This window comes from Gekko japonicus, unplaced genomic scaffold (assembly GCF_001447785.1).
Source record: "Gekko japonicus isolate JY-2015 unplaced genomic scaffold, Gekko_japonicus_V1.1 scaffold860, whole genome shotgun sequence".
NCBI classification, from domain to species: domain Eukaryota; kingdom Metazoa; phylum Chordata; class Lepidosauria; order Squamata; family Gekkonidae; genus Gekko; species Gekko japonicus.
Window position 1 is genome coordinate 32,047 of NW_015172580.1, and position 13,022 is coordinate 45,068.

General features: G+C 45.5%; 1 protein-coding gene across 1 annotated transcript in view; it reads right to left on the minus strand.

Annotated features, from left to right (window-relative positions):
- Positions 1-1,228: 1,228 nt before the first annotated feature.
- LOC107119024 (sulfotransferase 1C1-like) overlaps positions 1,229-13,022 on the minus strand; it is a 13,381-nt gene continuing 1,587 nt past the window's right edge. The window contains exons 2-7 of the mRNA XM_015421447.1: positions 11,290-11,418; positions 9,340-9,437; positions 8,626-8,752; positions 5,804-5,898; positions 1,543-1,723; positions 1,229-1,365 (exon numbers count right to left, since the gene is read on the minus strand). Of these exons, the coding sequence (XP_015276933.1) occupies positions 1,253-1,365; positions 1,543-1,723; positions 5,804-5,898; positions 8,626-8,752; positions 9,340-9,437; positions 11,290-11,418 (743 nt within the window). The 3' untranslated portion in view covers positions 1,229-1,252. The remainder of the gene's footprint in view (positions 1,366-1,542; positions 1,724-5,803; positions 5,899-8,625; positions 8,753-9,339; positions 9,438-11,289; positions 11,419-13,022) is intronic.

The window sequence follows — 13,022 nt, forward strand, 5'->3', positions numbered from 1 at the left end:
ATTCCTGGCTCCCATTATTTCCAATAGGCCTTCAAGTCTCTCCCATTGTTTCCAATGGGCAATCCTGTCCTTCCTTTTAGTACATCCCCGTCTCGGATCCATACATACACAATGAATACGTGCAATCTCGATTTATTTATTTGATTTGATTATGCTGTTTTATAGTCCTATACTGGAGCATTCTTGTCAGAAGTACATTTTAAAAATAAATAAAAGCAAGGGTTTAGGGTTGTGAAGGAATCAGACAAATGATCATCATGCAAAGGAGTGCAAAGGTGTATTTTGGTGTTTGGCTGGTCTTCTTTCTTGGCTGTGCTGACTAGAGACATGCTAGGCCTCAAGTTTGTATTTCCATTATCTAGTCTATCAGAGCTAAGCACTAGCACAAAAGACATTATGGAACTGTGTGTTGGAAAGTCTTGCTCAAATTAAGCACTGTTTTTTGGAAAAGCAGAAAGTGGAGTCATTAGGCTAAGGAAAAGAAGGGCAAAAGTGAAGTAAGGAAAAAATGGGATGGGGATATTTAATGGGGAAAAGAATGTGGAGAGAAAGGGTCACTCTGGCTAAAATCCCATCCACACTCGGAATCAACAAGACATTTTGAACTCAGTGGGACTTACTTCTGAGTAAGCATTCAAATCAAGCTAGGCTTACCATTCCCCTGGTGTGAACGGAGGAGTCCCTGCTTTTGTGCACTCCTTCCCACCCCCAACCAGTGACATCACTGTGCAACATCCCCAAAGTGCTGACTTCACACGGAAGTGACATCCATAATGTTGGGGGGTGATGCTCTGGTTTTTGGGCAAATCTCTATGGTTTGATGCTGATTTTACCATAGAATTTTGCCCCAAAACAGAGCATTGCCCCCAACGGTGCTGACCCAATGATGTCACTTCTTGGTGATGTCAGCGCATCGACAACATCCCCACTCATTCCTGGAATACTCCCCCAAGCCCCCTGCCAGCACGATGACTCCACTTGGCAAAAGGGTGTTGCATCACAATAATCCAGGGGTTTTTGCTGCTTCCTGTTATTACAATTTATCTCCAGATGACAGAGATTAGTTCCCCTGGAGCAAATGGCTGCTTCGGAGGCTGGAGTCTATAGATTATACCATGTTTAGGACCCTTTCCTCCCCATTCAATCTGGGCTCCACCCCAAAAATCTCTAGGAATGTCCCAGCCTGAAGATGGAAACCCTGCAGCTGTAATAATGGGAAGGGGTAGTGGTGTAATGGAGAATATGTCCCTTCTTAAAGCTCCATGCGGAAAGTCAGAGAAATTCCTTCCATCTTCTGCTCATAGTCTTCATCAAATCTCTCATTTTGTGCTACAGTAAAATGGTTCTTCCAGTCTCCAACAGCTCCTAAAGCAGCAAGAAACAGAAGCAGTTACTATCTGCAAAAGTTCAGGAAATAAAATTCATTTCCCCTATTCTACTAACTTGGATAATGAGTGTTCTATTTGCCAGAAACTATATTTTTAAAGAGAATAAAGTTTACTACGGATGGACGGACGGAAGGAAAGACAACCAGTGTAGCACCTTTTCTCATGAATGGGGAGATTTTATGGTTCATTAGCTCTGGAGGCTTTGTGGTGTAGTTTGCCATGGGATTATCTTTCATGTTCTCAAATTGTGTATTCTGGATGATCTTATCTAGAACTTCCTTTTCCAGGTCCTTTTCCAGGAATTTCATCACCTTCTGGATTTCACGCCTGGGATTCTATAGAGAAAGTGAAAACAGCCAACTAACAGAGTTAGGGAGAGAAGGAAAAAACATTAACTGAATGGAGGAAAAGCTATCTAAACAACTCAAATATTACTACTTCTGCTTACAAATGGAGAAGTGGAAGTCTTCTCTCTGTCACATAATACTAAAACTCTCAGTCATCCTGTGAAGCTGATGGGAGACAGACAAAAAATCACTAATTGTTCACAGTGAAAAATATTTATTTATTTATTCGACTTATATCCCGCCCTCCCTGCCGAAGCAGGCTCAGGATGGCATGTAATTCACTATAAGAAGACATGATGGCTGCTAGCTAATATGGCACTGAAAGGATTAAACAAATTCCTAGGGATGCCAGCTTCCAAGTGGAATGTGGGGATCCCCTGGAATTGGAACTAATCTCCAACCTATAGAGATCGGTTCTCCTGGAGAACATGGATGCTTTGGAGGGTAGACTCGATGGCATTGCACTCCTGTTCTTCCCAGGCTCCACCCCCAAATCTCCAGGAATTTGCCAACCTGGATCTGGCAGCCCTAACCCCCCCCCCCAATCTCCAGCCAGTGTCCAAGGGGGACCTGGCAATCTGACAGATCCACAGAGGACATTAGTAGTGCTTTTGAACTAGGACAGCTAGGGGTGGGCATGGACTGGCTTTCAAAGTTCATCACAAATTTTGGCTGGTTCGTGGTTCGCAAAGCAATGCTTATGGAAGGCTGACCAGTATCAACTAGGGTTGCCAGGTCTGGGTTGGAAAATACCTGGAGACTTTGGGGGTGGATCCAGGAGAGGGTGGGGTTGGGGGAGGGGAGGGACGTCAGCATGGTACAATGCCATAGAGTCCACCCTTCAAAGCAGCCATTTTCTCCAGGGGAGCTGATCTCTGTCAGCTGGGGATCAGTTGTAAAAACGGGAGATCCCCAGGCCCCACCAGGAGGCTCTATTAACAAATAAATATACACTTCAAAAACCTTTTAACAAACTAATGTGTTCTATTTATGGTCATCATTTAGTAAAGTGCATAGTGTATCATTATTTCATCCTAGTCAGGTATAAATACTCATTACATTCAATAAGCAATAACATTCAGTACATACAGATTGCTAACTACCAGACAATTTTGCATCAGTGTTTTAAAAGTCAAGCCCCAACGGGAGTTTCTAGAATTATAAACCCGCTTCTCCTGTCATTCTCAAAGCAGTCCATGAATGTTAGCTGCACAATGTGTCTTTTGTAGGACCGGCAAAAAGCATCCATACAAGTATTAAGAAGGCTGTCCCCCTTTTTGGAAGACTTCATGCAAGGAGAACTGGGTTTATAATTCTAGAAACTCCCGTTGGGGATTGACGTTTAAAATACTGATGCAAAATTGTCTGGTAGTTAGCAATCTGTATGTACTGAATGTTATTGCTTACTGAATGTAATGAATATTTATACATGACTAGGATGAAATGATACACTATGCACTTTACTAAATGATGAACATAAATAGAACACATTAGCTTGTTAAAAGGTTTTTGCAGTGTATATTTATTTGTTACCAGACTCTCCTAACACTGCAGCTCGGGTTGCTTCCCCCACCTGGAGGCTGGCAACCCTAGCACCAATATTCCACGAACTTTGGTGCTGTTTGTGAATCAATATATTTCCAGACACTGTCTCCGCTCAATCAAACTGTTTACAAAACTCCAAGGCAACCGGGGGGGGGGGCAGAATTCTCCAGACTTGGAAACATCAGTAGGAGTCCTCCAAAGATTAACAGCACTGCTGGCTGCTGATAACAGAGTTCACATTCTGCGCTACGGGATCAGAAAGCTATATATACGCTCAGCTCACCTCCACACCTTTCTGTCAGTCTGCTCTTCGCATTGCAGTTACACAGAGAAGCAGGGAAAAGCTGACTAACAGAGCACATTCATTTATTCCCTCCTGATTGTGAACTCCTCTTTCCTGCTGGGGTTTGGGTGTTAGGTGGGCTCAGGGCTCTGAGCCACCCTGTCTTTCTGCTCATGCTGAGTGGTGGGGCTTAGGTTCTGGGTGCCTTGGCTGAGTGAGGACCCCTGTCTTTTACCCTCCGGATTGTGAACTTCTCTCCCTCCTGGGGTTTGGGTGTTAGATGGACTCAGGGCTCTAAGCTACCTGTCTCTCTGCTCATGCTACTCAGGGCTCTGAGCTACCTGTCTCTCTGGCTCATGCTGAGTGCCTCGGCTGAGGACCCACATTTTATATCCTCCTGATTGTGAACCCCTCATCCCTGCTGGGGTTTGGGTGTTAGGTGGACTCAGGGCTCATGGTCATGCAAGAGAGGTTGGGCCAGATGACAGCCTTGCATGACCAGTCCTCCAGGGGATCAGCATCGGCACTGCATTTCAGCAGACTTGGCAAGGTACTCCTTCACCATCACCTAAATTCTCCACCATTGCACGCCTGGCATCCCCACCACTGCTGACTTCCTGGTTCACTACTGACAACCAGTAGGGAGCCTTCACCCTATTTGGGCTCTTTGAGGCAGAGGTGCTGGATTGCGGCTCCTCCTCTTCCTCCCTAGTCTCTTCTACCTGCTGTTCCCTCTGGCCACATCTGTTGGCCTGTAGTCTTTGCAGAGCTCACGCTTCCATTGCAAGAGCTCTGCATTCAGGAGAGCAATGCTACCTTTTATCCTGGGGTCACAGTCTATACAGGCCTTTATCGCAGAGAAGATGCAATCTGATGGTGATTCCGGCCTGCAACCTCTCTGCCAAGGTCCTGACCCATGGGAGAACAGTGGGCTCCAGTGTGGAGGCCAGAGCCCAGTCCAGCCCTAGAATCAGGGAGATGATTTGCCCCAGGCTGGCACATCAGTGGTGTTCTGGAAGGGCCTGAAGACACGCACCATTTGGGAGAAGGTCAGCCAGTCATTGGAGTGATGCTGAGCTTCTCTTCCCCATACAGGAAGGTATGGAGAAGATGACATCCCACATGGCACTCTTCTGCTTCACGAAATGCACAATCATGGTGTAGGTGGAGTTCCTCATCCCCCTCCTCCTGCCTCTCGCACAGCAGATGGGCTGACTTGATGCTGCATGAGTGTGAGGAGCCTTTCTTCAAGGGGCCTCCTGCTCCCCCTCCACAGCTCCCTCTGCTGAGAGGGAGAGGGCCTCTTCTTCCTTCCGCAAGCTGCTACTCTTTCCTCTGGCACCAACATATACCATTCTATACATTTTTGAACCTGTGCCTGACATTTCCCCCAAAAGCAATTTCCTGGCTTGACCTTAGTTCTGTTGGGTTTGCAGTGCCACAGTGGCACTAGTTCTGCTGGGCACATTGCACTGGTTCTGCTGGGCTTGCAAATATGCCCCCCCTTAAGTTTCTACTGCAGAGATTCTCAAGGACTTTGATTTTGTTCTGCTGGCTTCTATTGCCCTTGCTTCTTCTTCTTCTTTTTTTGCTTTTTTCCTCTCCATTGGAAACAATGGAGGATGGGGTCATCTTCTTTGAGAGGGCGTAACTCCAGTCCTCAACAAACTTGGAAGGCAGGTAGAGGATAATCAGCCGGAGATCCCTTGTGAGTTTGGTGACTCGAACGCCTGGGGTGGGGGGGGGGTTTTACTGCACCACAAACCAACGTGTCAAAAAGTTTGTGATGGTCTGTGGTTCACGAATGGTGCATGCCACAAACCACAAACTGAACCACATTTTCCCAATTCATGCCCATTCCTAACGACAGCTAAGTGGAACCTCCATGTAAAGGGGAAGCATATTTCTGAATGGCAGGTGCTGAGCATAAATAAAAAAATCATCTTCATTCCATTATTATGAGTACTCAGATATATCTGGCTGACCACAGATACAGCAAGGCAGCCCTTATATCCTCCTTATGCTGTTACTGGGAAACCTACTAAGTTAACATTCAATTTGCCGCTAACAAAATATTCCTATTGAGAATCATCTAGGTAGGTCACTTCACAATAGCAGAACGCTAAGCATATGGATGTTAAGAACCCACTAGTTAGTTTAAATGATGTGTCTCAATGTAAGCCAGTTGTGTCACAGGGAGTTCAGTGGGATATGGTTTGACGGAAGCTTGAAAGGCTCACCTCCTTGATATCTTCATAGAAGAGGTAGAGAATACGGTGATTATCTTTTGCCTTCCACCATCCTTTTACGTGATCATACCAGGAGCCCCAGAGCACTGAAAAACAAAAGTCTGCTCAACATCCAGCTCAACAAAATCTTCATATGAAGGAGTTTATTGCTAAAAACTGCATTTCTAAGAAATGTCTAGTCCATGAGCATTTACCTAAACAGTTGTTGTAAGGACCATGATTTGTAAGAGAGACAAATGTTGGAATTTTTTAAAAAATATCTAGAATGAGTTAGTCTGCTATAATTATTTCAGGTCAGTTTTTCAGGAACTGGAACAGATGCATGAGCCCAGATGATTAAGTTTACTGCCAGGAATCAGAATTACTTTTGTCAGAGTTATTGATAATTCAACTAGGCACTTTTTTAAAAGAGAAAGGTAGTTGTCTCAGAGTTAAGAGTATAACAAAGTAAGGGAACAAGGAACACATCAATCCTAGAAAGAAAGATAAACAAGAGACTCTCTAGTCTAAATGGTCTGTGTCCTGCTTTATCCATCCCAGATTCCTTTCCTCATACATACCTTTAATCCATACTTCTGTCTATTAAAAAATACAACTCTGCACCCTGGCCCTGAGAGAGATGCTTTCCTCCACCCCATTGTTGCAGTGTAAGAGAAAAGTACCTCATAGTTTCTGCTTAAAATCGTGAGCTAGGCTGTACAGACCTGAGGGAAGATCTGTCTGGGAAAGAGATGCATTCTTCCATTTTAAAAATCTGGATTTTGGTAGGCCACTAGAGCTTTGGCCCCCAGGAATTATTGTACTTTTATAATGAAGCCATTCCATGTCATACGAATGATTCACTGTGCTGCCCCTAGCAGAGTTTAGTAAACTGTACATAATAGCAGTCAGTAAATAGTTGTGTATCTTTAAGTCCCTATGCATGCTGGGAACTGTAGTCCAAAGTCAGGTGCTCCAAAGCAGCCTCCTTATTGGCTCATAAAAGAGTCTTTTTCTGTAACTCAGAGGCTGGAAAATAGGACTTACTGTCCCTTCCCTGGTTTTGTTCAGCCTCTTTACGGGCAAAGGAGATACAGCAAAGCAATTCCTTTCCATCCCAAGATCCAAGAAATAGGCTGTGCCTTTAAGCAAGATGAACGGTATTATCCTACTGTAGGAACTGCCTATATTACCAGTTCCAGTTTGGGGAATTCCTGGAGATTTGGGGGTAGAGCTTGAGGAGGGTAGAGTTTGGGGAAGGGAAACAACTCAGCAGGGATATAATGCAATAGAGTCCCCCTTCCAAGGCTTCCAGTTCCTCCAGGAGAATTTAGCTCTGTAGTCTTGATATAAGTTATAACTCCAGGAGATCTCCAGGCACCATTTGGAGGTTCGTAATTCTACTGTGTGATAGTTGTGAAAAAGATAAACTGTGCTGGCAATTCTTAGGAGGGATATAGAAAATAAAACAGCATAATAAAAAGTAGCGATATCACCCTGCCAACAAAAGTCCATATGGTCAAAGCAACGGTATTCCCAGTAGTACTGTATGGCTGCAAGAGTTGGACTATAAGGAAGGCCGAGCGCCGAAGAATAGATTCTTTTGAATTATGGTGCTGGAGAAGACTCTTGAGAGTCCCTTGGACTGCAAGGATATCAAATCAGTCAATCCTAAAAGAAATCAACCCTGATTGTCCCCTGGAAGGCCAGATACTGAAGCCAAAGCTCAAATACTTTGGCCACCAAATGAGAAGGGAGCACTCACTGGAGAAGACCCTGATGCTAGAAAAGACTGAAGGTCAAAGAAGAGGGACGGCAAAGGATGAGATGGCTGGACAGTGTTATCGAGGCAACAAACATGAAATTAAGCAAACTCCGGAGCACGATGGAAGACAGGCAGGCCTGACGTGATGTGGTCCATGGGGTTGGGAAGAGTCGGATTCGACTGTGCGACTGAACAACAACAGAAAATAAGATGGTCAATATTGTAATGCCCCTGTATAGATCTAGATAGTTCAGACTTATTTAGAACACTGTGTACAGTTCCGATCACTGTATCTAAAAAACAACAACAACACAAAACGATATCACAGACCTAGAGAAAATGCAGACGAGGACAACGAAGATGATCAGAGGATTTATAATACTTTTCCTATGAGGAAAGGCTACAGAATCTGAGGGCTTTTCAGTTTAGAAAGAGGGAATATTACAAAGGTCTATAAAATTATAGAAGGGTTGGAGAAAGTACATTACTTTTCCGCTCTGTCCTATAATACTAGAACTTAGGGGTACCCAATTAAATTCTTGGGCAATAGGATGGAGAAAAAGGAAGTACTTCTGTACTAAATGAGTAATTAAATGGTGGAATTCACTACCAGTGAACCTAGGGATGGCCATTAGCATAAATGTCATCAAGAGGATTAGTCAGATTCAGGGAGCATAGGTCCCTCAGTGGCTACTAGCTATGGTAACTAGAGGGAACCTTCACGCTGAGAGGAAAACTCTGAAACAAGTGCTAACAGTCAACATATAGGAAGGCCTGTTTCTAATCATTCAGGGCAACTGGCTGGCCACTGTGTGACTAAATGGACCACAGGACCGATCTTGCAAGGCTCTTCTTATATTTGTATGAGCAATGGACCACAGGACCGATCTTGCAAGGCAATTGCCTCAAGACAATTGTCAAAGAGAGTATCTGTGTGTGGCTGTGTGATGCTCAGAACAGACTTTATTTCTGTAATCAGAACAACAGTTGATGCCTGGAATTTAAATTAGATAGATTACAAGTTTTTACTTAAAAAAATAAACAACATGGGCCAGGACATTCTGTTCACCTTTTCCAGCTTTGTATTTCTCCAAAAACTCCTCCCACGTTCCTGGCTCAGGCATAATTTGATTCATTCTGTGGAAGTGGTAGTAAGATACTGCACTGTCTTTAGCATTTCTTGCCACGTAGATGATCTGGATTTGGGCGTAGAAGTGGATTCCAAAATTATTTATTACACATAAACGTTTAGTAGACCATAATTAACTAGGCAAGAAGAAGATTGTTAACTAGTTCTAAGCATCTAAGTCTGGGCCTGAATGAGTTTTCTTGGCTCTTTTGCTGAAAGTGGTGGAAGATGATCAGTGGACTTTTAAAACTTCATCTAAGAGGATAGCCTTCTACAGATGTGACATTCATGCAAAATGGAAGCCAACTGACAGTGCTTATCAAGAGTGTGTGGTTACCACTATGCACCCTTTATGCACAAACACTGTATCATGAATTGGTCAACACAGATTTTCCATGGGTGTACTAAGGTTCTGGTTCACATGTATGGAGGCACTATACACATAGAAAATTCACATGTTGCTCAGTTCACATGATTCATGATTCATAATGTATATCTGGAGCATCATACTCTAGATACATGCTTGGCAGGATCCCGGTTTGTGTGAATGTAATGTCTACAGAGGGTCATTACATTTCAGAAATCTGGTAATGTTGTATTTGGTTTTACCTCCATTCCAGTTAAATAAATCCAAGCCTCTGTCCGCTACATTACCTTACAGTTTTGCTCCCAAAAGGATGGGGGTACCAGCTGTACAGGAAGATGTGTTTTCAGTGTCCTTGGGGAGGGTATTTTTTCAGCTTGTTCCAGGCCTGTGGAAAAACTCACTGTTATTCCCCAGTGTTCTTTTAACTTCTTTAATACTATTTTATATGCTCATGAACCTGACTTTCCAAGATACATTAACAGTGTTGATATTCTGCTACCTACGGGAAAAGTCACATGTTTCAGTGTCCTTTGAGCTTAGTTTAAAGAACAGTTATAAATCCTGTCTCATATCTTCATCTAGTCTGGGAATTCTGCCTGGAACATCAAAGTTAATTCTGGCTACTGATTAAGTTGTGACTAATCACTTCTTCCTCTCTCAGGACAATTTGCCAAGTAGTTTATTTACAGAAAATTTGTGTTCTGTTACGATGATAGAAAATGTTCAAAATTAAAAACTAGATTTTTTTGGGGGGGAGGCAAAATGATGCTCTGCTCTCAGGAGTTGGGGGTGATATAGGATGACTTTTTCATTTGTTTCTCTTAACTTTCAAAGACAATGCTCTTTCAGAAGAAAATGCGTTACTTCAGGAAATAGCCATGGACAATGTTTTCTCTGCAAATTTCAGGTCTTTATTTTCAAATAATCTTTTAAAAATAGATTTTTCAATCATATACTGATCTCAACTGGGTCTATCCATTATCCAGTGACATGAAGATATATATACTGCTATGTGTATATTTATGTATGCACATTTTGGGCGGATGCACGGCCAACTCTCCCACTAGGCCAACTAGGCACTCACCAAAGCGGGAGGCCCTGGATGGGGTGGTGGGCCCTGGATGGGGGCGCCGAAGTTCGCCCCCCTGCCAAAAGCCAGCGCCGATCCCCAAGGCTCCCCTCCGTGTTTTTCCACGTCCTTCCCGCCTGCCCAGACCCTCTCCAGCGACCCATGGCTGGCGGGGAGAGGTGCTGGCAGAGCGGGCGCATGAAGAGGGGAGCCCGTGCCGGGGCCGTACTTGCCGCTGCCTGCCAGGGGAGCCAAGTCCGCTGGAGCTTGTGCAGGCGCCGCCAGGCAGGAGGTAAGCGCACCCTGCTGCTGGCGCCTGAGCCAGCCAGCCAGCCCTCCATCCTGGGACCGCACGGCCCTTTACCCACTCGTCCACCTACCTCCTCCTGCCATGGACACTCGGGTGGCAACGGCGGTGGCAGCTCCAGCGGCAGGGAAGGAGTGCTGCCAAGAGGGGGGAAAGGGCCGGGTTGCAAACTTGAGGCCGCGGCGCTTTCTTTCTGCCAGCGCCTCAGCCAGCCAGCCCTCCACCTCAGCGCGCCCTGGGACCACGCGGCCCTTTAATCCCTGTTGGCAGTGCTCCTTACCTGCCGCTGGAGCTGCCGCCACTGCTGCCGACCGAGCGCTCGGCCCCCCTGCTGCTGGGTTCCCAGTGGGGCGGTCTCCAGGCCCCACCAGGAGGTTGGCATCTGCAGCCTCACCTAGGGCGCAGCCTCACCTAGGGCCGGCCCTGGGCGGATGTGATCCCTGTCTGTATATGAAAAGGAGACTTGCTTTACTTGTTATTTTATCAAGAAGAAGAAGAGATTGGATTTATACCCCACCGTTCACTTGGAGTCTCAGAGCAGCTTACAAACGCCTTTCCCATCTCCTCCCCACAACAGACACCCTGTGAGGTAGGTGGGGCTGAGAGAGCTCTGACAGAAACGGCTATTTTCAAGAACAGCTCTGACAGACCTATGGCTTGCCCAAGGTCATCCAGCAGCTTTGAGTGGAGGAGTGAGGAACCAAACCTGGTTCTCCCAGATTAGAGTCCACGCACTTAGCCACTGCACCAAATTGGGTCTCAAGGAATAGTTTCATTATATGAGAGGCTTTTAAAATTTCTTAGCAATACTGTATCTGCTAACTTCAGAATTATTTTTGCATCTGTTTGTGTGTTGGTTACCTGAGGGTAAACTTTCATGCACAACCCATTCGATAAAAGGGATACGTTCATAAACGGCAGCACGTTTACATTTCTTAGTGTCTCCATCCTGTTGGATCATGTCTACAATCTCCTGAATCCATGTTGTACCTGAAAGTATTAAAAAAGAATGAAGGAATGTGGCACTGTAACAATTAACGCGTTTATTATGGAATAAACTTTTGTGGACTAGGGGTGGAATTTTCAGGCATGGCAACTGGCAGAAGATGGAGGAGGCAAGGACTTATGGTCTGTGTGTGTGTGTGGGGGGGGCTCATCAGTTTCCCTGGCACAATATCACTTCCAGCAGGCCTCAGACATGATGTCATCACACTGGGGTGATGCTTTAGCATTCACCCAAAACTCTGTGGTTTAACCACAGCCATGTGGCAGGGGGTGGGACACCTCTTGCTGAGCTGGGACACTTGGTAATTAGGGTTGTCAACCTCCAGGTGGTGGCTGAAGAGCTCCCACTATTACAACTGATCTCCAGGCAACAGAGATCAGTTCACCTGGAGAAAATGGCTGCTTTGGAAGTTGGACTCTGTGGCATTATGCCCCAAACCCCACTCTCCACCCCCAAAACCTCCAGGTATTTCCCAACCTGGAACTAGCAAGCCTACTGGTAACCCTAACGAGAACCTACTGAGTCATAAGGATGTTTTCCACACAGAGACAGGCTTGGGTAATTTCCTGCTAATTGTAATGTATTCAGAAGCTGCCATGAATACGTTAAGATGTAATGTGAAACATCTCATAAGGAAGCAATGTTAAGCTTCGTCTTGAACAGGGATTGAAGTCCAAGACTAATGTGACCAATCAGGTTCAAATGTATATAAGCGGGAAAGACTCTGATCGGTCCCTTATGCGTTCAACCTGATAGGTTGATAACTGTATAGTAGGAGTGGCTACATTAGCCCGGAATGTTTAAATACCGAGCAGCTGCAATGGAAAAGCTGTTCGGGCTATCAGAAGTTGTACCGTGTTAGAGAAGTGATCGTCGAGCTGAAATAAACCTGAGTTTTGCTGAAATCACTCTCTGACTATTTGTTAAGCACCAGACTTAACAATTGGCGACGAGGATGGGAGTCGGCGGGAAAACCCTGGTCGAGGCTCCACCTCGATTTCGTGGGGCCAGTACAGGGACAAATGTTCCTCGTTATTGTAGATGCGTATACGAAGTGGTTGGAGGTTGCGCACATGCACTCCACCACGTCAGGGGCTGTCATCAACGTACTCCGGCACCTATTTGCCACCTACGGGCTACCGGACGTGTTGGTGAGTGACAATGGAACTCAATTCACCTCTGAAGAGTTCCAAAGGTTCCTGTCGGATAACAGAATCCGGCAGATAACATCCGCCCCGTTCCACCCGGCTTCAAACGGCCAGGCGGAACGAATGGTCAGAACGACCAAAGAAGAACTAGCCAAGCTAGTTTACGGGGACTGGGGGGTGAAGCTAGCATCTTTTCTGCTTAGACAGCATGTAACCCCGTGTTCGGCAACTGGCCGAAGTCCTGCCGAAATGCTGATGGGCCGTCGCTTGACAACCTTGTTTGACCGGTTGCATCCGGATCTAAATGACTTGAAGCCCACACAGCAAATCGATGTCCCCAAGGTACGAACATACGAAAAGGGCGAAAATGTGTTTGCTAAGAATTATGCCAGTGGTCACTCGTGGCTACCAGCCACTATTGTTGATGTTATTGGGTCGCG